The sequence below is a fragment of the Dipodascopsis tothii genome (assembly GCF_038497935.1).
Source record: "Dipodascopsis tothii strain CBS 759.85 unplaced genomic scaffold V1510scaffold_23, whole genome shotgun sequence".
NCBI lineage: Eukaryota > Fungi > Ascomycota > Lipomycetes > Lipomycetales > Lipomycetaceae > Neoaidaea > Neoaidaea tothii.
The window spans coordinates 105,554-127,012 of record NW_027118007.1 but is presented as its reverse complement, the minus strand read 5'-3'; the positions used below and the strand labels follow the sequence as shown (position 1 = coordinate 127,012).

The 21,459-nt window shown below is 69.9% G+C and overlaps 12 protein-coding genes and 1 non-coding gene across 13 annotated transcripts; 7 read left to right on the top strand and 6 right to left on the bottom strand.

Moving 5' to 3' along the window:
* The first annotated feature begins 291 nt into the window (after positions 1–291).
* On the top strand, positions 292–1,670 carry V1510DRAFT_419708 (methylenetetrahydrofolate reductase). Its single transcript, XM_066934334.1, has 2 exons — positions 292–394; positions 427–1,670. The coding sequence occupies exons 1-2, from the start codon at positions 308–310 to the stop codon at positions 1,243–1,245; spliced, it is 906 nt and encodes a 301-aa protein (XP_066787932.1). The 5' UTR covers positions 292–307; the 3' UTR covers positions 1,246–1,670.
* Positions 1,619–3,081, top strand: V1510DRAFT_419706 (uncharacterized protein). Its single transcript, XM_066934333.1, has one exon. It carries the CDS (start codon positions 2,078–2,080, stop codon positions 2,837–2,839), a length of 762 nt encoding a protein of 253 aa, XP_066787931.1. The 5' UTR covers positions 1,619–2,077; the 3' UTR covers positions 2,840–3,081.
* Positions 3,082–3,825: 744 nt separating this feature from the next.
* Positions 3,826–3,907, top strand: V1510DRAFT_t189. The gene has a single exon. It is a non-coding gene; the product is annotated as a tRNA-Ser (tRNA).
* A 125-nt stretch (positions 3,908–4,032) lies between these two features.
* V1510DRAFT_396757 (rRNA-processing arch domain-containing protein) lies at positions 4,033–7,941 on the bottom strand. Its single transcript, XM_066931894.1, has one exon. It carries the CDS (start codon positions 7,716–7,718, stop codon positions 4,458–4,460), a length of 3,261 nt encoding a protein of 1,086 aa, XP_066787930.1. The 5' UTR covers positions 7,719–7,941; the 3' UTR covers positions 4,033–4,457.
* On the top strand, positions 7,910–8,386 carry V1510DRAFT_419699 (cytochrome c oxidase subunit VIIc-domain-containing protein). The gene is made up of 3 exons (XM_066934332.1): positions 7,910–8,117; positions 8,158–8,200; positions 8,236–8,386. The coding sequence occupies exons 1-3, from the start codon at positions 7,928–7,930 to the stop codon at positions 8,243–8,245; spliced, it is 243 nt and encodes an 80-aa protein (XP_066787929.1). The 5' UTR covers positions 7,910–7,927; the 3' UTR covers positions 8,246–8,386.
* A 285-nt stretch (positions 8,387–8,671) lies between these two features.
* Positions 8,672–10,019, bottom strand: V1510DRAFT_419696 (uncharacterized protein). The gene is made up of 3 exons (XM_066934331.1): positions 9,367–10,019; positions 9,220–9,335; positions 8,672–9,187 (listed from the first exon to the last, which is right to left on the bottom strand). Exons 1-3 carry the CDS (start codon positions 9,622–9,624, stop codon positions 8,710–8,712), a joined length of 852 nt encoding a protein of 283 aa, XP_066787928.1. The 5' UTR covers positions 9,625–10,019; the 3' UTR covers positions 8,672–8,709.
* A 359-nt stretch (positions 10,020–10,378) lies between these two features.
* V1510DRAFT_437450 (RNA polymerase I-specific transcription-initiation factor-domain-containing protein) lies at positions 10,379–14,531 on the bottom strand (the record flags this gene model as incomplete). The annotated part of the gene is made up of 4 exons (XM_066935580.1): positions 13,939–14,531; positions 13,542–13,853; positions 11,549–13,511; positions 10,379–10,823 (listed from the first exon to the last, which is right to left on the bottom strand). The coding sequence occupies exons 1-4, from the start codon at positions 14,054–14,056 to the stop codon at positions 10,379–10,381; spliced, it is 2,838 nt and encodes a 945-aa protein (XP_066787927.1). The 5' UTR covers positions 14,057–14,531.
* V1510DRAFT_380593 (formyl transferase) lies at positions 14,048–15,302 on the top strand (the record flags this gene model as incomplete). The annotated part of the gene is made up of 3 exons (XM_066931636.1): positions 14,048–14,531; positions 14,568–14,638; positions 14,669–15,302. Coding segments are annotated over exons 1-3 (1,017 nt in total), but the record flags the coding sequence as incomplete, so codon positions are not given.
* Positions 15,303–15,409: 107 nt separating this feature from the next.
* On the bottom strand, positions 15,410–16,527 carry V1510DRAFT_419688 (uncharacterized protein). The gene has a single exon (XM_066934330.1). It carries the CDS (start codon positions 16,359–16,361, stop codon positions 15,429–15,431), a length of 933 nt encoding a protein of 310 aa, XP_066787925.1. The 5' UTR covers positions 16,362–16,527; the 3' UTR covers positions 15,410–15,428.
* A 1,197-nt stretch (positions 16,528–17,724) lies between these two features.
* V1510DRAFT_404059 (uncharacterized protein) lies at positions 17,725–17,982 on the top strand (the record flags this gene model as incomplete). The annotated part of the gene is made up of 2 exons (XM_066932208.1): positions 17,725–17,799; positions 17,833–17,982. The coding sequence occupies 2 exons, from the start codon at positions 17,725–17,727 to the stop codon at positions 17,980–17,982; spliced, it is 225 nt and encodes a 74-aa protein (XP_066787924.1).
* V1510DRAFT_419685 (galactose-binding domain-like protein) lies at positions 17,966–18,830 on the bottom strand. Its single transcript, XM_066934329.1, has 2 exons — positions 18,647–18,830; positions 17,966–18,617 (listed from the first exon to the last, which is right to left on the bottom strand). Exon 2 carries the CDS (start codon positions 18,532–18,534, stop codon positions 18,151–18,153), a length of 384 nt encoding a protein of 127 aa, XP_066787923.1. The 5' UTR covers positions 18,535–18,617; positions 18,647–18,830; the 3' UTR covers positions 17,966–18,150.
* Positions 18,831–18,977: 147 nt separating this feature from the next.
* On the top strand, positions 18,978–20,237 carry V1510DRAFT_404057 (uncharacterized protein; the record flags this gene model as incomplete). Its single annotated transcript, XM_066932207.1, has 3 exons — positions 18,978–19,109; positions 19,295–19,374; positions 19,406–20,237. 3 exons carry the CDS (start codon positions 18,978–18,980, stop codon positions 20,235–20,237), a joined length of 1,044 nt encoding a protein of 347 aa, XP_066787922.1.
* Positions 20,238–20,592: 355 nt separating this feature from the next.
* V1510DRAFT_404056 (ESCRT-III subunit protein VPS20) lies at positions 20,593–21,299 on the bottom strand (the record flags this gene model as incomplete). Its single annotated transcript, XM_066932206.1, has 3 exons — positions 20,593–20,832; positions 20,864–21,016; positions 21,048–21,299. 3 exons carry the CDS (start codon positions 21,297–21,299, stop codon positions 20,593–20,595), a joined length of 645 nt encoding a protein of 214 aa, XP_066787921.1.
* Between the last annotated feature and the right edge of the window lie 160 nt (positions 21,300–21,459).

Below are 21,459 nucleotides of genomic sequence, written 5' to 3'. Positions count from 1 at the left end.
CGGGTAAGCGGAGCGGCCCCCGGTTCAGGCGTTCCGGCCCTAGCCCGTTGCGGGCGAGCCGGCCGCGCGCCGCGTCGGGTGGGGCCACGACCGGAAGGTGGGTGGCGGCGGGGCAGCGCAGGCGTCGCGGCGCGCGACGGGTGTGCTAGCGCCGGCGAGTCGCCGGGGGGGCGTCGCGCCGCACAGGGTGCGGCTCGGAGCCCTAGCCCTGCGTGCAGTTGCCCGAACGGGCGGGGCCGGGTAAGCCGCGGCCAGCTCAGCAAAAAAATGTGAAAAAAACAGAAAAAATCGGCAACCGGAGTGCAACATGCGTGTGACCAACATCCTCAACCAGAACCGCGAGACGGGCACGGCCTCGTTCTCGTTCGAGTACTTTGTGCCGAAGACGTCGCAGGTAGGTCTCGGGCGCGCGCGCGCTGACGCCAGGGCGTGCAGAACCTGTACGAGCGGATGGACCGCATGCGGGACCTGCAACCGCTGTTCATCGACATCACCTGGAACGCGGGCGGGTCCAAGTCGGACAACCTGACGACGGAGCTGGTGGCCAAGAGCCACTCCAAGTTCGGGCTCAACACGTGCATGCACCTGACGTGCGCGGACATGTCGCACGAGGTCATCGACCAGGCGCTCAAGGAGGCGTACACGGGCGGCTGCCGCAGCATCCTGGCGCTGCGCGGCGACGCCCCGACGGACAACGAGAAGTGGGACGGCGCGGCGGGCGAGTTCCGGTACGCGCGCGACCTGGTGGCGTACATCCGCGAGAAGTACGGCGACCACTTCGAGATCGGCGTCGCGGGCTACCCCGAGGGCCACCCCGAGGAGGCCGACGCGGACGTCATGATCGCGCACCTGAAGGACAAGGTCGACGCCGGCGCCTCCTTTGTCATCACCCAGATGTTCTACGACGTCGACAACTTCCTGTCGTGGGTCGACCGCTGCCGCGCGGCGGGCATCGCCGTGCCGATCGTGCCCGGCATCATGCCCATCACGTCGTACGCGTCGTTCCTTCGCCGCGCGACCTGGTGCCAGGTCAACGTGCCCAAGCCCTTCCTGGCCGCGCTCGAGGCCGTCAAGGACGACGACAACGCGGTCAAGGACGTCGGCAACCAGCTCGTCTTCGACATGTGCGAGCGCATCCTCGCCGCCGGCATCTACCACCTGCACTTCTACACCATGAATCTCGAGAAGTCCACCCGCGCCGTCGTCGAGCGCCTCGGCCTCGCGCCTGCGCACCTCCGCGCCTAGGCCGCCGCGCCCGTACCTCAACGTACGCCCCGTTTCGAGACGCCTGTCCTTCACGCAACCGCAAAAAAACTCACGACCGTCTGATTTTCGCTCTTCCGCATCGTCTATATCGTTATAGATCCAATATTCAAAAGTCATGCTCTTTCAACAAAAGCATTTTCGGGGTTCCTGGTTAAACTTTGGCTTTGTTGGCTTTGCCGAGCCGGCCGCGGCCGGCCGCCAGCCTGTACTTCAACTTTACGGCTCTTATTTTTGGAATTATTGGTTTTGTATATGTTTTGCCCGTTCTGCGCCTATGTATCTATAGTCTGCATCTGTAATGTCTCGAAACGCGCCGGTCTTTCAACAGAGACCGGCCGTAATACACTGATTGTTCACCTTGTGCATAGTAGCGTGTATTAGCTATATGATACAGAACAGTAGAGGATATCGCGTGTATGAATCCCTCCGGGCGACTTTTGTTGCCGCGCGCCCGCGCGGCGAATCGACAGCTGAAGGAGTGTGGCTACTATACAAAACTGAGCAAGCGTATGCAAAACATTAGACGAGTCCTTGGGCGACCGCGGTCACTGTAGATAGCAGGCGGCGTCCGGCGGCGCCGGACGTGCCCGGAATGACGCACGCGGCCGGTCGCGGCTCCGCGGACGCGCGGGTCCAGAGTGCGCGTCCGCGGCGGCGGCCGGCGGCGGCGCCGGCGGCGCCATCGGCCGCCTAGTAGTCGCGGCGCGCCGGCAGCTCGCGGACATACGCGGCGCCGGCCTCGCCCAGGCTGACCAGCACGACGCGGCCGTCCTTGACGTTGCCCGCCGCGTCGGTTTCGTCCGGAAACGTGATGTGGATCTCGGGGACGTCGCGGCCGTGGGCCGACGACGGGCGGCCGGCGGCAGCCGCACGCGTGGCCGCCGCGACCCGCGCCACCAGCCGCGCCCACGCCGTGCCCGGCACCGGCCGCGGCGCGGCCGCAAAATGCTGTTTTTCGTCCAAAATGGTCTCGTCGTATTCGCCGGTCTTGTCGAAGCTCTCGGTCCGGGTCACGGCCGACAGGTTCGAGTACGTCGGCAGAAGCTCGTCGTACTGCGGCGGCTGCGGCTGGCTCGCCAGCGTCGTCGTCGACATCGACCAGCCCTTCTGGCTCAGCGGCCACAGGCCCTTCTCAGCCGCCGCTGCAGGGCTCGCCAGCGGCAGCATCGGCCGCGCCGCCTGCTCGCGCAGGCGGCGCTGCCGGCGGCGGTACAGCACCAGCACCACAAAGGTCGCGGCCAGCAGCACAAGCACGACCAGCGACGCAATCTTGCTCGCCAGCGACTTGTGCGCGGTCCGCACAGGCTCGCTCATCTCTATCTGGTCCATGTTAGTGCGGCCGCTCGCTTGTCGCTTGCCGTACCTGGACGGCCTCTACCGTCGGCTGGAGGATCTCTTAGTTTTAAGTATGCACCGGGAGCGGCTCCTAGGTGCAGCAAAGCAGGCGGTGGCTCGGTGGCGATCTGGTAGTCACCTGCGGACAGACGTCACAGAACAACAGCCACGTCGGTGGACTAAAGATAGACGCGAAGGCGGACTCTTGCACGAGCGCAAGGATAAAGTTCGGCAGTAAACACAAAAGACTGAAGGAACGTCGGGCTATGCGATTGTCGATAGCTGGAGCAGAAAAAACATAAAAGGAGACTTAGGGATAGTGATAGGCCTCAACCGGGCAGGTTGTGCGAGCGCTGCGGGCTGGTGTGTCGTACGACCGTCGGTTCTGGCTGCGCGGCAACGATGTCGTTCGTCAGCACCCTGTCACCGCCGTGGACTGGGAAAACAATTGGAGAAAAACCAGGCGGAGGCTGTTCAGGTAGACGGCCTGCGCCCTGCGGTGGAGTGCGGGCGGCGGTGTTTGGCCGCGGGCAGTGTTTAGACCTAGCCGTGTGGGGCCAAGCGTGAAGCGACCGCGCGCCTAGCGGGGCTCGCGTGCAGATCGTCTAGCTGTCCTCGGCTAGAGACATGACACGTTCGTGCAGGTCTCATCTGAGCCGCACGCTAGCGCGGTCTAGGAGCTCGCCAGTGCCCAATCTGGCCACCGCATCGCCGTGTTGGATGGGCGCGCGCAGGGCCGTACGAAACAGGGAGCTGCTCATTTCGGGCGCCCTAACCGCGGCGGCCGCGACGCGACCGGCCGGCGACCGCGCCGCGGCTGCGCCGCCGTGCTGGGCCACCGCGCGGACCGGCTCCATGGGTCCGCGGCCAATTGCCAAGGTCGCGGCTAGATCCGATGGGGAGCCGCCGCCACGCTGGCGCCTGCGTCGACCAGGCAGGATGCGGACGTGCAGCCAGGGCGCCTGGCGCCGTGTTCTAGCGGCGGCCAAGGCCGCGCCATTGCACGCCGGCCGTCCCGACGGACCGCGCGTTCGCACGGCGGTTCGCCGGCCGCTGAGGCCGGCTGGCAGCTGGCCGCAGGGGCTAGGCCGGACCCCTGGCCACCGGTCGCGCAACGGCTGCACCGGGCAAGGCGCGCTGCCGAGGGCCGGCCAGGGGCGTGCCGGCTGCCGGCTGCCGGCGCCGGGGCACACTGCGACATACGGGGGCTTGCTTGGCAGAGAGGGCGCTGTGGCCGAGCGGTTAAGGCGAGAGATTAGAAATCTCTTTCCCTCTGGGAGCGCAGGTTCGAGTCCTGCCGGCGTCGTCTTTTTGCTGCGCTGCACGGCTTGCAGGCTGCCGCCCGGTGGCGGGCCGCGCCCGCCGCGACGGCGCCGGCGGCGGTCCGTGGTCGTGTCCTGACGGCCGGCGCGCTCTGGCCGTCCGCTGGCCGCGGCGCGCGGTCCCGAACCCTGCCGCGCCGAGACCGGCCCATCCAACCCACGGCAACGGTACGCCTGCAGCGCGGTCAGCCGCCGTGCAGATCGGCCGCCGGTCACGAGCACGGTGACGACCTGCAGACCCCGGCTGCGACAACCGTGTCACACGGACGTACGCGGTCCGCGTCGCACGAGCTACGCGCGGTGGCTGGCAAGGGCTCTCGGTCGCCCGCCAATGGCTGGTGGAGGCACCCGGGCCCGGCAGTGGACTGCAGCCGGCCGCTGGCCCAGCCCTGACCACTGCCCAGCCACTGGTCTACTCGTCGTCCAGCCACTGACCTACTCGTCGTCCAGCCTCTGACCTACTCGTCCAGCCACTGGGCCTTGTCCAGCACCCCCACAGATACCTAACATCAAACTTTTCTATAAATACAAGGCTCAGAGGTACAGCGATCCAGTGGCCACCAGGTCGCGCTTGATCTTCTCGAGCGCAACCTCCATCTTCTTCTCTAGGTCCTCGTTGCCAATGACCTTCGCCGCCTGGACCAGCTGGTGCAGCAGCTCCTCCAGGCGCTTGAACATGCGGATCAAGCTGCCCTCGTAGACGTCCGTCATCTTGCAGATCTGCGTGAACGTTGCGCCGTTGGCCCAGCTGTAGACGACCTCCATCAGCTGGCTCTTGAACGAGCCCACGTAGTCGTCCTCGACCACGTCGAGCTTGCTCTCGCGCGAGACCTTGGCGATGCGGCGCGCGGTCTCGGTCAGCGTCCGCAGCGGCTTCTGCAGCTCCGGCTTGAGCTTGGGCGTCTCGAGACTCTTTTCCTGGAACACAAAGCAGCTGAGCACAGCCGCGATCTGCTCCGGCGTCAGGTCGTTGAACTCGCCGTTGAAGATCATCTCGGTCAGCATGAGCTCGTCGCCGCTGCTGATCTCGCAGGCCACGCGGCCCTTGAGCTCGATGATCTCGTCGTCGGTGATGAAGCCCAGGCGGCGCAGCACGCGCTTGCGGCACTTGAGCTCGTCCAGCTGCATGATCGAGTGCGCGGACGTGATGCCCTTGCGCACCGTGCGGATCTCCTTCTGCAGGCCGACCTTGGCCGTGTACTCGGCGAGCGCGTCCGCCAGCCGCGGCGAGTCGTGCAGCGGGTTCGCGTTGAGCTTGCCCTCGAGGATCTCGATCTTCTTGAGCAGCTTGCGGAACGCGTCGTCCTTGATGTTCATGTTCTCGACCGGGTCCAGGCACTTGATGCCGTCCGGGAACCGGCGCTTGACCTCGGCGATGGTCTTGCGGACGGTCGCGCGCTGGTCGTTCTGGCGCAGGTCCTTGGGCAGGAAGATGCGCAGGTTGGCGATGTCGACGATCGAGTCGAGCGTGATGGGCACGACCTCCATCTTGCCCGCGCCGCCGTCGGCGGCCGGCACGAGCCCGGCGGGCAGGTCCGGCGAGCCGCGGCGCGGCATGGGCGCGGCCGCGTCGACCCACAGCAGCACGTCGACGATGTACGACTTGTGCGGCGGGTACTCCTGGCGCGCGGTGCGCGGCGCGGCGCGCTTGCTGTACGACACGACCGCGCCCCAGTCAAAGTCCAGGTCGCCGCAGCGGACGCGCACGAGCCGGCCGGGCTGCAGGAACGGCACGGCCACGGACGGGTGCGTGATCACGGTCTTGACGTCGCCGCGGTAGCCGTCGAGCTGCTCCTGGACGTCGTAGTACTCGGCCACGTCGGCCTCGTCCTCGATCGCGGTGGCCGCGTGCTTGCGCTCGAGCTCGGCCAGCTGGTCCTGCAGCACGGGCACCTGCGCCGCGTTCTGGAACTGGAAGAAGCACCGCTCGAGCATGAACTCGGGCGAGATGCCCTCGACGCGCATCAGGTTGAGGATCATGTTGTAGCTCAGGTGGAAGGCCGAGTCCAGCCGGTCGGCCTGGCCCTTGACCATGCCCTTGGCCACCGGCGGCTCCATCTTCTCGTCGATCATGAGGATGACGATGCCGCGGTCGTCGAGGCCGCGGCGGCCCGCGCGGCCCGACATCTGGATGTACTCGCCGCCCGACACCCACCGGAAGGTCTTGCCGTCCCACTTGCGCACGTTGGTGAACACGACCGTCTTGGCCGGCATGTTGAGGCCGATCGAGAAGGTCTCGGTGGCGAACAGCACCTTGATCAGGCCCTCCTGGAACAGGATCTCGATGACCTCCTTGAGGATCGGCAGCAGGCCGCTGTGGTGGATGCCGATGCCGCGCCGCAGCAGCGGCAGGATGTGCTGGATCTGCGGCAGCTCCTTGTCGGCCTCGGCCAGCTGGCTGATGGCGTTGCTGAAGACCTTGGAGATCATGTCCTTCTCGGCGTCGTCGTTGAAGTCGAGCTTGCTCATCTGCAGGGCCAGCGACTCGCACTCGCGCTTGGAGAACGAGAACACAATGACCGGGTTGTAGTGCTTGGTCATGATCATCTTCACGATCTTGTAGATGTCCGACGAGCCCTTCTGGCCGCCCTTCTTGGTCTGCCCGCCCGTCTTCTTCATCTTGTTGCCCTTGGCCGGCAGCGCGGCCGGGTCGTCGCCCATCTTCTCGCCGAGCGCGCCCATGGCCTTCTGGAAGTTCTCCTCGCGGAAGATGCCCTTCTCGTCCACGACCAGGTGGATGCCGTCGCCGCCGGCCGGGAACAGGTAGTGCTGCAGCGGCGTCGGCCGGAAGTCCGTGTACACAACGTGGCACGGCTGCAGATGCGTCTTGCAGATCCACTCGGCGAACTGCATGGCGTTCGGGATCGTGGCCGACAGGAACACGTACCGGACCTTGTCCGGCAGCAGGATGATGGTCTCCTCCCACACGACGCCGCGCTCGGCGTCGCGCATGTAGTGGATCTCGTCGAAGATCACCCAGGCGACCTCGCGCATGACCTCCGAGCCGCGGTAGAGCATCGACCGTAGAATCTCGGTCGTCATCACCAGACAGCTCGCGTCGGGGTTGATGCTGACGTCGCCGGTCATGAGCCCGACGTCGCCGAACTCGGCCAGCAGCTCGCGGTACTTCTGGTTGGAGAGCGCCTTGATCGGCGACGTGTAGATCACTCGCTGCTTGGCCCGCAAACTCTGAGCGATGGCGTACTCGGCCACGACCGTTTTGCCGGCGCTGGTGTGCGCCGAGACGAGCACGGACTCGTTGCGCTCGATCGACGCGATGGCCGTGGCCTGGAACGGGTCCAGCGTGAACTTGTACGTGCGCGCGGGCTCGGCCGGCGCCTTGTGCTCGGCGATCGGCACGTAGTCGTAGTCCGGCGGGAGCGCGACCTGGTGCCGCACCTGGTGCGAGAGCTTGACGACGGGCTTGCCGTCGGCCTCGCCGTCGGTGGGCGCGACCGCGAGCAGCCCGGCGGACGCGGCGACCTCGCGCGAGGCCTCGGTCTCGAACGAGTCGGCCACGAGCGGCGCTGGGCCCTGCGGCGCGGTCGCCGTGCGGACCTTCTTCTGTGATCCGGGTGTGCCGGCGGGTGCGCTGGCCGCGGGCTCGGCGCTGCCGTCGCGCGCACGCTTGGTGCCGCGGTCGTCGCGGTCTTCGCTGTCGTCGGCGGACGCGGCCGCGGGCGCCGATGTCGCCGGCGCGGCCGCGGCGGGCGCCGGCGCGCCGCGCGATTCATCCGCCGGCGCCGCGGGCGTCTCCGAAAACACGTCAAACAGGTCCTGACTGGGGTCGAACATCGTGTCCCCGCTTCTTGTCGGTCTGGCCGTGTCGCCGTTTGTCGGCGCGCTTGGGCCAAAATTTTCACCAAGACCCCCGGCGCAGCGCACGTGACGTGCTCTGAGCCGCACGCCGGCCGGGTAGCCTTACCCGGTCCCGGCCGCCCGACCTGCCGATTTTTTTTTCCACCCGGCTCTCTCTGCAACCTATCCATCGACCCATCACCGCCATGTCTGCTCCCGCTTCCCGCTTTGTTTCCCGATTTGCCATGACCGCCGGTCGTCAGGCCGGCGTCCGCGGCTTCTCGTCGTCGGCGATTGCCCGTGGCGCGCACTTCGAGGAGGGCGTGTACTCGAACATCCCGTTCAAGGTCAAGAACCGCAAGATCCCGTTCGCGATCCCCTACTTCACCTTCTTCCGTAAGTGGCGGGCGCGCGGCCGGCCGTGCTGACAAGACAGTGGTTCCCTTCCTGACGCCGTTCGGAATGGCCTGGTGGGCTCTGTAAGTGGCCGCAGACGGCGGGACTGACGTGACAGGAACAAATAAACGGCCGTGGACGACTGGGGCCGGCGCGCGCCTGCCGACGCATGGCTGAGCAGGGGCACTGACCCCCGGCTGTGGCCCGGGCCGGGCTGGCCGCGATGTACTCATTCATTGTCAAAAGCAATACAGCTTTCTCATTCTCAATTTACCGCCGGACGCGCCGGAAACGGCGGTGGACGGCGGCGCGGGCACGCGCGGCGCACGGCCGACGCCGGCGCCCGCAGCCGGCGCCTGCCGTGGCGTGTAGCGGCCGTGGCCGGCGGCGACGATGTCTGCGATGCGACTGGTCGCGCTGCGCGGCCAGCCAATCAGGACGCGTCCATATCGTGACAAGTGTGGTGGCAAGTGTCGCATGTTTGCGCATTTGCGCGCGACCCGGGCGACGCCTACGCTGGCGCGCCACGGCGGGCTACGGTGGCGCTCTGTGGCTGAGTTCACGTTTGCAATTAGCTAGCAGTGTAGAGGTATCAGTCGCCGCGCCGACGCGTCTTGCTGACCGGCGTGCTGCCCGGCGACGGCGGCTCGCGGAACAGCCGGCTGCGCGGCTGGAACGGCGTCGCCAGCACGGTCCGTTTGGTGCGTGGCTGCGGCAGCGGCGCGAAGTCCGCGCTGTCGGGCGTGGCCACCTGGCGGGGTATCGCGCCGGCGCGCGAGCTGCGGGCGCGCGACAGCCGGCGCTGCAGCCGGACGGCCACGGACGAGTCCGAGCTGCCTGGCCGGGCGCTCGGGCACGTCATGACGGGTATCGGCGAGGTCTCGGTGTAGGATATCGGCGCCGGCCGCGGCTTTTGGGCCGGCAGCGGCTCCGGCAGGGTATACGCGGGCCGGGCCGGGCGCGCCGTCGGCGGCGGCGACGCCTGCGCGCGCAGCGAGCGGACCTCGGTCATCAGCGCGCGGTTTTCGGCGCGCAGCTGCCGGTTGGCCTGGGTCAGGCCCTCGATCTCTCTGCGGTCAGCTCGGCCGGCGGCCGCACAAACGCTTTCCAGAGCGCGCCGTGCTCGGCCGCAGGATGCAGCCGGCGGCAGGTCTCTGCCTGGGCGGCCATCTCGGCGCGCAAGTGGCGCACGAGGAAGTTCAGCGTGCCCAGCTGGTACTGCGGTCAGCGGCCACACGCGCACACGCACCTTGAGCGCCAGCGCGGTCTGGTCAACGACCAGATCCGCGTCCGCAAAGTACGGCGTGATCTCGGCCGGCAGCGGATCCGACAGCGCGTAGATCTGGACGCCGCGGGCGCCGCATTGGCCGCACACAAAGCTGGCCGGCGTGTCGGCGCCGATGTGGTCGTCGCAGAAGATGTGGCCGCACAGCGCCAGGTACAGCTCGCACTCGCCGGCCGGCCGGAGACACGCCATGCAGAACCAGAGCGCCGGGGGGTCGTCCATGGCAGCAATTGGACGCGGACGCGTCCGTGGTGCGGCTGGAGACGACGATCTGGCGGATCCAGAACCGAGTGCCGTCACCAAGGTATTCGGTGGCTGCTCTGTCAGCGCAGCCCGCCGATCCGCCGCCGCGGCGCCGGCACCTACCTCTCGTGCGTGCGGTGCCTGCGTCGGAGGCGGGCGGACGCGTGCCGGCTGCGTCCAGTGGCGTAGGGTTTAGCTGCTTGACGTGGTCCCCAACTCCCAGCCAGACTATAAAAGGACAGCGCCCGCCCATGAATTTTTTTCTTCGTCGACGTACTTCAGTAAGTACTGCCCTATACGGTGCCCCCCCCCGGAACGGAGCTAACTCAGCGTAGTAGGATCATTTCTATAGGTCACGTCTTTCTTTGAATTTTTCAAAGAAGCCATTGAATCCAACTTGGTTGATGAGCGATGGCCTTCATGTCCTAGAGTGAGGTTTCTTTACAGCACATTGTTTGGACCTGTTCCTTGCCTTGTGTGTTTTTGCATTTTGCTGGCTTGCCAGTAGATGTAGAACTAGTTCGATGATCTCGACCCTTGGTAGTGTACCTCTCCGGAGGGGACGCCTTGGGTGGACATGAATGGTAGTCTGACAAGCTTGCGATTATGGCTGTAGTGTAGACGGTTGCCTGGGCGACCAGCGACGCGTGGCGTTGCCATGGCGACAGACCGCTGCGGCGGAGAGCGCAAGCTGCGTTGCCGTGGCAACGTGACGCACGCAGCGTGCGCGTTGTCATGGCAACAGTGCCAGTCGTGCGGCGCCCGTCTCGCCCGCCGCACCCCCCAATTCGCCGGATCGGCCCCGCCCGCGTGCGTCCCCGGGGCCGCGGCCGGCGGCCAACACGAGCGTGCCGTTCGACGGACGAACCTCGGGCCGATTGTCGCGACCGTCCAGACCTAGGCCGTGATCTGCGCCGACAGCGCGACCGAGGTGCGTCGTCGGACGCAGCTGGCGTCGCAGCAGCTGCAGCGGGGGCGCATGCGTTGCACGAAGCTGCATTGCATAGGCGTGGTGGAATGCAGCGTCGTCCGCCGGCGTCAGCGGCTTGCGCATGCCGGCCAGCGTGCGTCGAGACTCTGCGGGCCCGGCCGAGCTAAAGACCTGTGAGCTGCGTTCCGGCGCAGTTCTGGAGCTTTCCAGACCCGTCGTAATTACCGCGTGCATGTCATCGGCCGTGCTGGGTATCATGCAGCGCCAGGCCGTACCATGCAGGCACGGCGTACTCTGCACGCGGCCGGCACATGCCTATGCAGGCCCCGGGCGCGCATGGTGCAGGCTACCTGCGTCGACAGCATCGCCGCTGAGGGCGGACCGTACCTGCAGGCGCTAGCGGCGCATGCGACGAAGGACGGCCGTGCAGGCGGCGCCAGCGACGTACTGACGCGCGCCAGCCATAGCGCTACCGTGGATACGCTGGCGGGCGCGCAGGCCTAGCCGGGTGCTGCGCGTGGCCTCGGCCAGCGCATGCGCGGCCGATCACAACGGCGTGCATTGTTCGGCGCCGGGGCGCCCAAACGGGCGGCGGCGGGCCCTGCAGCCCGGCCGAGGGGACGCGGCCCTAACGGGCGGCGGTCGTGAGCGCGCACGGCCGCCTTGAAACATTGTGAAACGCTAGCCACTTGGCGGCGCCCTGATCCAGCGTCCCGGGCTACTGTCATGCATCTAGCGCGTACGGATCCCGGTCCTTGGTACTTTGTGATCGGCCGTGGCTGCGGCGCCTGCCCGCCAGGCGCACGTGCGGGCTGCAGCTTGCTGCGCTTTCATGCGCCGCCGCGGGCCCTGCCCGCTCGTATCGCGGGCCGACCTGCCGCGTTGGCGCTGGCGCGAGCCGCACGGCGTGCGGCGCGTGATCGTCAGGGGCTGCGCACGGGCCACCGTGCGCCCCGTTGCTATGTACATCACCGGAACCCCTCGCGGCGCTTGCGCTTCTTGGGCTTCTGGCGCGAGCCAAACGCGCCGCGCTCGACCTGCGACATGACCGCGAACTCGGGCTGCGACGACGCCGCGTCCGGCTGCGAGAACGCCCGCTGGGACGCGCCGAAGCGCGGCGACAGCGGCGCCGGCTGCGACGACCGGATCACCGGCGCCTGCGGCTGCAGCACGGCGGGCGCGACCGCCGGCGCGGGCTCGTGCTCGCGGGACCGCGACCGCGCCTCGCGCGCCGGCGCCGGCTCGTCCGCGTCCAGCGGCGCCCACTCGTAGTCGGCGACGGCGGCGCCGACGGTCCAGTCGGCAAACAGCCGCTGCAGGCCGCCGAGCGTGCGCTTGCGCGACGGCTTGGCGAACTCGGCGTACTCGCCCAGGACCGGGAACGCAAAGTCGGCGGGCGGCGGGCGCGGCGGCGCGGCCGTGCGCGAGAGCGCGACCGCGTCCAGCGAGATGTCGAGCGCCAGCCGCCGGCACAGCCGCTCCCGCCGCAGGCGCGCCCGCGACAGCGTGGCCGGCAGCGGCGCCAGCCAGCGGGCGACCAGGCTGTGGTAGACCGCGTCGGTGTCGAGCGCGGCCACGCCCACGTACAGCACGCTCTCGTAGTCGCTGATGTGGACGCCGAAGCCCGCGTCGCCCAGGTCCAGCAGCGCGCGCTCGAGCTCGACCGAGAACTCGGCCAGGTCGGCGAAGTTGCGCGTGTGGATCGTGCGCGCGGCCGCGGCCAGCGGCAGCCGCGCGCGCGGCGTGCGGAACCGCGACGCGCGGACGGCGGCGGCCAGCGCGTCGCAGTACGCGCGCGCCGCGCCGTCCGCGTACTCGGTCGCCAGCTCGGGGTCGTCGTCGGCAAAGACGGCGGCGTAGAGCGACGAGAAGTCGACGCAGGCGTGGGCCGGCGCCGGCGCCGGCGCCGGCGCGGGCTCGGCCGGCGCGGGCTCGACCGCGGCCGCCGCCGGCACCCGCAGCGTCGAGAACAGCGTCTCGGCGACGCCGCCGTCGGCCGTGTACCGCAGCAACGTCAGCACCGACGCGCCGTGGGCGTCGCGGGCGGCGCCGGCCAGCGGCACGACCGTGTGCGCCAGCGGCCCGCGCTGGTAGTCGAGGATGTAGGGGTCGTCGGGCGAGACCGGCAGGCCGGCGTCGCGGCCGAACTGGAACACCGTCAGGAGCGGGTCCTGGCGCGAGTGCACCAGCACGTGGGCCGTGTCGCCGCACTCGAACGGGGCCATGGCCAGCGTCGGGTCGTCGGCGCGGAAGTGCCGCCAGGCGAGCAGGTCGCGGGCGGGCATGCGCCAGTCCAGCCAGCGCACGGCCGTGGACGTGAGCACGTAGCCGTCGCCGGCCGGCCCGCGCGCGACGCCGCGGATCTGCGCGCGGTCCGCGCTCTCGTAGAGCCGCACGGTGGCTGCCGGCGCGCGCAGGTCCGCGGCCGTCACGGCCAGCCCGTTCGAGACCACGATCGTGTTGAGATCGGCGCCCCACAGCACGCGGTTGCCGAAGCTGTTTTCGTCCGCGGACGCGGCCGCGTGCGTGTGCTGCCGGCGCGCGGTCCACCGGCGCGCGTACTCGACGTCCCACACGGCCCAGTTGCCGTCCAGGTCGACCGCAGCGACCTGCCGCCGGTACCACGGGTTGAACGCGGCGTCCGTCAGCGGCAGGCCGGCCACGTCGCCGTTGGCGATCGCGTGCAGCCGGTGCGACGCCGCAAACGCGGCCGCCGGCCGCGCCCGGTCGCACTCGAGCCGGAACAGCTGGCAGTCCCGCGCGGTGCGCACGGCCAGCAGCGGCTCGGCGTCGCCGTCGCCGTCGCCGGCGGCCACCACGCCCTGGATCCGGCCGTCCACGGCGACCGTCGACCGGCGCGCGCCCAGCGTCGGCGTCGCTGCCCACGCGCCGGCGTCGTCCAGCCTGTGGCGCTCGGTCGCGAGCTCGGCGATGTCTGCGTCAGCGCATCCGGTGGCTCACGTACGAAGGTCCTGGCCGGTCGCGCCGCCCACGAAGACCGCGCATGGCCGCAGCCGCCGGCCCACGTGGTCGCGCGCGTACGCCGCGGCCAGCTGGCTGCCGACGAGCGGATCGACGGCACCCGCGGGGTCCAGCGCCTGCCGCCGGGACTCGGTCCACAGGTCCGACAGCACGCCGAACGAGACGTGGTGCTCCGGCACGAGCGTCTCCAGCACGCTGCGGTACCGCTCGCCGACCGGCGCGGCCGGCGCCGGCGCCGGCCGCGGCCGCCCGGCGACGAGCGTGCGTTCAAAGTTGGCCGGCACAAATTGCGAGCCTGCGGTCAGCGCCATCACAGCCATCGGCGCGGCCGCCGTCCGCGGACGATCCGCGCGGCCCTGGCACCGCGCCTGCGTGCTTACCGTGGCCGTGCAGCCGCGGGCTGATCCACGTCGCGCTCGCGTACTCCGGCGCATACAGCGTCGAGCCTCCGTGGCCGTATTCCAGGCACACGCCCGCGGATCCGGACGAGGGCCACATGGCGCGTCGATCGCATTCCGCGACACGTCTGGGCGCAGTCGGGGGCCTGGATCGGCCGTCGTGGGCGTTCTGGGCGGGTCAGAGGGCGGGCGCCGATTGTTTGATAGGAAGGAATTTTTTGGCCGGTAGAAAGCGCACCACACCACAGCGCCCCCAACACAAATGGCAGGCCGGACACCACAATCGGCGCGGCGGGCGGCCGCGCAGGCGGCGGCCGCCTTCGGGCACGCGGCCGGCGGCGGCCAGAGGCGCCCGGCGGCCGTCGCGGCCGCCGCCGCCCGCCGCTGCCTGCACACGAGCGCGTCCGCGGACCGGCCGCTGCGGATCATGTACTTTGGCTCGGACGCGTTCAGCATCCAGACGCTCCAGGCCGTCACGTCGCTGCAGCAGACACGGCCGGACGTGGTCGCGGACGTCCAGGTGGCCGTGCGGAGGCCCAAGCCGGCCGGCCGCGGCCGGCGCACGGTGCGCGAAGGTACGGCGGCGCAGAGCGGGCGGCAGCTGACGGCAGTCGCGCTGCAGGCGTTTGCGCGCGGGCGCGGGCTGCGCGTGCACGAGGTGGACTCGCGCGCGGACTTTGAGGTACGGGGACGGCGGGCGCGCTGACGACAGGCTCTGGCCGGCGCCGGGGCGGACCTGGCCGTGGCGGTCTCGTACGGCCGGCTGATCCCGGCCCGGTATCTCAGCCAGCTCGCGTTCGGCGGGCTGAACGTGCACCCGTCGGTGCTGCCGCAGTACAGCGGCCCGTCGCCGCTGCAGTACGCGATCGCCGACGGGGTGGCGGCCACGGGCGTGACGGTGCAGACGCTGGACCCGCACGCGTTCGACCGCGGGCGGGCGGTGGCGGTCGAGCGCGGGATCGCGGTGGCCGGCGACGACACGGCGGCCAGCCTGGCCGAGCGGGTGGCGGTGGCCGGCGCGGGCGCGCTGGCGCGGGTGCTCGTCGTGCTGGCCGAGGCCGACGTGGACGAGCTCGACGAGGCGGTGCTGCCGACGGTGCCGACCTCGGAGGCGTACTCGTACGCGCCCAAGATCGCGCGGCCGTTCTGGACGGTCGACTGGGCGGCCGACACGGCCGCCGGCCTCGGCCGGCGGTTCCGGGCGTGCATGCGGCCGCTGGAAACGGCCAAGACGTACGCCGGCGGGGTGCAGCGGACGGTGCTGCTGGACGGCGTGGCGCCGGTGGCGGTGCCGGCCGCGCTGGCCGGCCGGCCGGCCGGCGCGTACGTGGCCGGCGCCGGCGCGCTGATCGTGCGCACGGGCGACGGCGCGGTCGCGGTCGAGGCCGTCAAGCCGGCCGGGTCGCGCGCGCTCGCCGGCGACGAGTTCGGCCGGCTCCGGGCCGGCCGCGAGCAGCGGTTCGAAAATGTATTCAGCTAATCTCGTTGCTGGGCCGCAGCGCAGCCATCTCGTACACGACCTCGGCCGGGGCCGGCTCCGGCGCGGTCTTGGACGCGGCCACGGCCACGGCCGAGACCAGGATGATGCCGGTGCCGGCCAGCTCCAGCGCCGACGGCAGCTGGTGCCACAGCGCCCACTGGAACACGAACGCGAAGAACATCTGGAGGTAGATCATGTTGGTCGCCCGGCCCGGCTTCTCGCGCTGCAGGCCGGCGGTCAGCATGGCCTGGTACAGGAAGCCAAAGACGCCGATGAGGGCGAGCAGCCCCCACTGGCGGCCGCCCACGGGCAGCACAAAGCCCAGCGACGGCGTGAGCGCCAGCGCGAGCCCGGACACGAGCACGCAGCACATGGAGAAGTAGTTGACGACGACGAGCGGGTGCGCGCGGTACGAGATGCGGCGGACGATCAGGAACGCGCCGGTCGCGCCGAGCACGCCGCTGAGCGCGACCAGCAGCGCGACCAGCTTCTGCGCGGCCGTCACGTTGATCGTGCTGGGCTCCTCCTTGAGCGGGAACAGCGGCGCGGGCTGCGCGACGAGCACCACGCCCGCAAACGACGTGAACGCGGCCACCTTCTCGACCGCGCCGAACGACTCGCCCAGGAAGACCGACGCGGCGTACCCCGACAGCGGCGGCGCCAGGAACGTGATCACGGTCGCGTCCGAGAGCGACAGGTACCGCAGCGAGAAGTACATGCCGAAGAGGCCGAAGAAGCCCACGAAGCCGCGCGCAAAGAGCAGCCCGCGCACGCCGGGCGGGCCCAGCAGGAAGTCCGGCACCCGCGCGTACCACATGTACGCCGTGCCGAGCGCCCACGTCACGGCCATGCGCGTGAACACGATCTGCAGCGCGTCCAGCTGCGGCGTGGTCGTGGTCTCGAGGATCCGCGTCGACAGGTTCATGGCCGAGGAGAACAGCTGGGCGACGGCGAAAATCAGCAGCCCGGTGTTGGCCGAGTACCACGCCGCCAGCCGGCGGCGCAGCCCGCCCGCCCGCGGCAACGGGCCGAGCCCGGCCTCGACGTCTCGCACAAACTGCCCGAACACGCTGGGTCCGTCTTTGGGTGCAGAAGAGGCCATGCCGTCATGGCCGCCGCCGCCGGCCTTTATAGTCCCGGCTAAGCCAAGGCCGCGGCGGGCGCCGGAGCCGCGCGCAGCCGCGCCGCCGCCGTTCCCGGCGCCGCGCACGCTGCTGCCGCCGGCTCGGCTCCGCCCGGAGGCGCTGCCACCGGCCGCCGACGTCCGCCCGGACCCGCGGCCGCCGGCGACGGGCCCGTCGGCCTCGTCGACCAGGATTCCGACCGTTTTTTTCTCGGCCACCGGCTCGATGGCGTCACTGGCTACGCCCGGTGTGGTTAGTGGTCCGCGGTCCGCCCTGCTCGGGGCTTGGTGTGCTGCAGATGTGGTGTAGCGCGGTCCTCGGCGGTTCCGGCGGGTATGCGGTGGGTAAGCCGCACTTGCCTTGGCCTGATTGGGTAGCTGTTTCGCCAGTTCGGGTAACGTCACCGCTAGCCGCTTAATTGATTTTCTGTTCTGAGCCTAGCTCCCAACGCCTGTCCCACGCCCAGCCGGCTCGACCGCAGGCACGGTCAGACGACCGTTCCCCGCCTGTGTGCTGGCGTGCCTGCGTCGGGGCACCCGTGAGTCTTGGCGCGAGCTGACGCGTCGCGTGGGGCCGCGGCAACGGCGGCTGGGCGCCAGCTGGGCGGGCCGGTTGGGCGGGTCAGCCGCGCGGGCTAGCCGCACGGGCGCGGAGCCGCGCCGCACGCTGTGCGGCTCAGGCGTTGTGTCCGCGGGCGCCGGCTGCCGTAGGCGGAGACCGGGAGGGCGGTGCGGCGGTCGCGGAGCGCCGCTGCGAAGCGCGCGGCGAAGCGCGCCGCGAAGCGCGCGGCGAAGATCCGGGTGCTCTGGGGACGACCGACGAGGCCGTCAGAGCCACGGGGCGACGCACGATCACGCGACCTCAGCCGCACGCTGTGCGGCGCGTAGCCGGATCTGCCGCAGCCGCCCGATGTTTCGGTGGCTGGCGTCGCACAGATCACGCGGGCTGTGAGCCGCACCGTGTGCGGCGCGCCGACGGCCGGCGCCAGCCGCCGTCAAGCCCTGGCGGGTTCCCAGCCGGACCTCCGGCGAAGCCGAAGCCGCCAAGTCCTCCCGGTCCGCCGGAGCGCCCGGCGGCGTCCACCGCTCCCGTGCTCGCAGCGCTGCCCGTCACGTGACGGTGACAGCCGCACATCCTGCGGCGGGACGCACCCTTCCGGCAACCATGGCGTTCCGCACACTGCTCCAGACGGCCGCCCGCCGAGGGTACTCGACCGAGCCCAAGAAGGTGTCGCCGCATGTAAGTACGTTCCGGCGCGCTTACTGACGGCAGGTGGCGTTCTACATCAACTTCGGCCGGCCGCTGATCAGCGTTTTTGCCATCACCGGGCTGACGTACGTCGGCCTGACCGCGGTCAAGTGGAAGCTGGCCGCGGACGAGGCCGTTGCCGAGGCGGACGCACGGCTGGAGACGAAGGAGTGATGTACATAGCAATCATTGATGGATACGGTTTGCGCGCTCTGCGCCGGGCCTACTCTCGCCGGTCGCCGCCCGGCACCGTTCGCGGGCGTCCACGGCGACTCCGGCAAGGCTGCGTCCGCGGCGGCTCCCATTGGCCGGCCCCCGCGGCCGCGAAGCCGTCCTCGCCGCCTAGGCGCTGTAGTCGGACAGCACGCCGGGAACCAGGCTCTTGTGGTCGCGCGGGTTGGCCGCGGCCTCGTACAGCGTGATGACCGGGTCCTTGGACAGCTTGGTCCAGTCGCCGCGCAGGCCCACGTAGTAGAGCCGCGAGACGTCGGCGCCGGCGCTGTCCTCCACAAAGAGCTGGACGCTGCGGACGTTGGAGAAGACGGCCCGCCGCACGGCGTACTCGTGGACGTCGGCGGAGCCGGCCGCGTGCTCGAACGTGGCATCGGCGCGCAGCTCGGAGGCGGCCGCAAAGTCCAGCCCCGGCCGGTTCTTGAACAGCTTGAGCGTGTGCGGCGCGGTGTCGTCGGCGTCGGACCGGATCAGCAGCGAGTGCACGCGGACCATGCCCGTGAACCTGGGTCAGCGCGTCCGGCCGCGACTTACGGGATATGCATCAGCAGCTGGTCGTCCGAGTCGGACTCGAGGACCTGCGTCAGCGCGATCGGGCGGCACGCACCTGCGCGTCGTCGAGCCGGTCGGCCCAGGTCTTGAGCACGCGGGCGCCGGCGCCGGCCTCGGCCTCGTTGAGCGTGACGACGTCGCCGAGCGCGATGTGCGGCTGCAGCGTCTGCACGTCCGAGGTCTCGGCCGGCGGCGGCGAGTGCGCGTGGCCGTGCGAGTGCGAGTGCGAGTGCGAGTGGTCCATGGTGCAGCGCCGCACGGCGCGCGGCGCGCAAAGTGCTTGCGCGCCGCACAGCGTGCGGCGCCCCGACTGCCGTTGCCACGGCAACGCGCCACCGGATCTCCACCCAAAACCAGCGCTGCCGCCCACGACCGGCACCGCAACCATGTCCTCCGAACCGACCAAGCACGTGGCCACGTACACGGCCGAGCAGCCGACCGAGATCTCGTCGATCCTGTCGGGCGGGTACCACCATCCGCTGCTGCGGACGTGGCAGAACGAGCGCCAGCTGACGAAGGTGAGAGCGGCAAAGCCGGCGGCGCCGGGGCTCCGGCCGGCCGGCGGACGCAGCCGGCGGGTGCGACCGGCCGCTGCGGCAACGGCGACCGGCCGGCGGCGGCTGCGGCGGCTGGGCGCGTGCCTGGCGCGGCCGTGCCGGCGGCCGCCGGCCCGCAATGGTTGGTGAAAATTCTCTGACCGCAGTCCTCGTTCATCTACCCCCTCTTCCTCTCGGACGACCCCGAAGAAGAGACGGTCATTGAGTCGCTGCCGAAGCAGAAGCGGTACGTGCGGCCGCGGACACGCTGACAGCAGGTGGGGCGTCAACAAGGTGGTGCCGTATGTGCGGTCGCTGGTGGCCAAGGGCCTCAAGGCGGTGATCCTCTTCGGCGTGCCCATGGCCGAGGGAGTCAAGGACGAGCTCGCGACCGCGGCCGACGACCCGAACGGCCCGGTGATTGTCACGATCAAGGCGCTCAAGGCCGAGTTCCCCGACCTGTTTGTGATCTGCGACGTGTGCCTCTGCGAGTACACGAGCCACGGCCACTGCGGCATCCTGCGCGACGACGGCAGCATCATCCGCGAGCAGTCGGTGCGGCGCCTGGCGGCCGTGGCCGTCAACTACGCGCGCGCCGGCGCCAACTGCGTGGCGCCGTCGGACATGGTCGACGGGCGGATCCTGGCCATCAAGCGCGGCCTGCTGGACGCCGGCCTGGCGCACCGGACCATGCTCATGTCGTACTCGGCCAAGTTCGCCGGAAACCTGTACGGCCCGTTCCGGGACGCGGCGGGCTCGGCGCCGTCGTTTGGCGACCGCAAGTGCTACCAGCTGCCGACGGGCGGGCGCGGCCTGGCGCGGCGGGCGCTGGCCCGCGACCTGGCGGAGGGCGCGGACGCGATCATCGTCAAGCCGTCGACGTTCTACCTCGACATTGTGTCGGACGCCAAGGAGATATGCCGGGACGTGCCGCTGTGCACGTACCAGGTGTCGGGCGAGTACGCCATGCTGTACGCGGCGGCCGAGAAGGGCGTGGTCGACCTGAAGACGATCGCGTTTGAGGCCGCGTACGGGTGCCTGCGTGCCGGCGCGACGCTGATCATCTCGTACTTCACGCCCGAGTTTCTGGAGTGGCTGGACGAGCTGTGAGGGACGGGCGATGGCCTGTGGCGGACATGTGGCGGCGATGGCTTGCGGCGGCTACATGCGGCTGCATGCGACCCGGCGGGTGCTGGTGGACATGCGACCCGGCGGCTACATGCGACCCGGCGGGTGCTGGTGGCTACATGCGACCCGGAGGCTGCATGCGACCCGGCGGCTACATGCCGCTCCATGCGACCCGGCTCCATGCGACCCGGCGGCCTCTTGCTGTCCTCGCCTCGGCCGCCAGCGCCTGCGGCTATATGCTGCGGCTATATGCTGCGGCTATATGCCTCCCGCGTCTCCCCTCTGCATACACGTCTGTACAAATAAATGTAATTGTTCTGTCTGGCCTGCGCCCGCGCTACGCCGCCAGCGCCTCGGCCCGCGTCCGGCCGGCCGTCGGCCGCCGCTCGGCCTCGGCCTCGGACTCGGCCTCGGACTCGGCCTCGGACTCGGCCTCGGACGTCTCCAGCGTCGGCACGTCCGTCGGCACCGCCGGAATCGTCTTGACCAGCTCCGCGCCCGCCAGCGCCGCCAGCTCCTCCTCGATCTCGTCCTCCTCGGCGTTGGTGATCGCGCCCGCCAGCATCTCGCTGATTTCCTGTCGTCAGCCCGTCCGCGCCACCACCCACGTTCTGGTACGCAATGCCCTCCGCCGTCGTGTCCAGCAGCTTCTCGACGCGCTCCATCGACATCTCGGCGTTGATGTCCCGCAGGACCTGGCTGCCCTGCTGTAGGCCGTACATGATGTCCTTCTCGACCAGCGCAAACTCGATGCTGTTGGTCTGCCGTCAGCGCCGCCGCGCACGCACTCACCAGCCGCTCGAGTGTCTCGAGCTGGCTGTCGGTCTTGGCCAGCAACTGCGCCTGGTACTTGCGCTTGCGCAGCGCCAGCAGCGCCCGGTCCTTGTCGCCGGCCGCCAGACACTGCCGGGCAATGTCCTGCTCGCGGTCGAGCACGGCCTGGATGCGCTTCTGGTACTGGCGCAGCCGGTCCCGCTGCAGCTTGAGGTCGAGCACCGCCCGGTCCTGTTTGGTGATGCGCCGCCGCGACGGCTGGTTGCCCATGGCGAAGTCCGCTTGGTCGGCCTGTGCTGGCTGTGCTGGCTCGTGTCTAGCCGCGGCTGCGGTCCCGTCGGCGCTGACTGTGCCTGAGCCTGCGTCTGCCCCTGCGTGCACCGTGCGTGCCGTGCTGGCCTGCTGCGCGCGTGCGTGTTCGAATACCGTC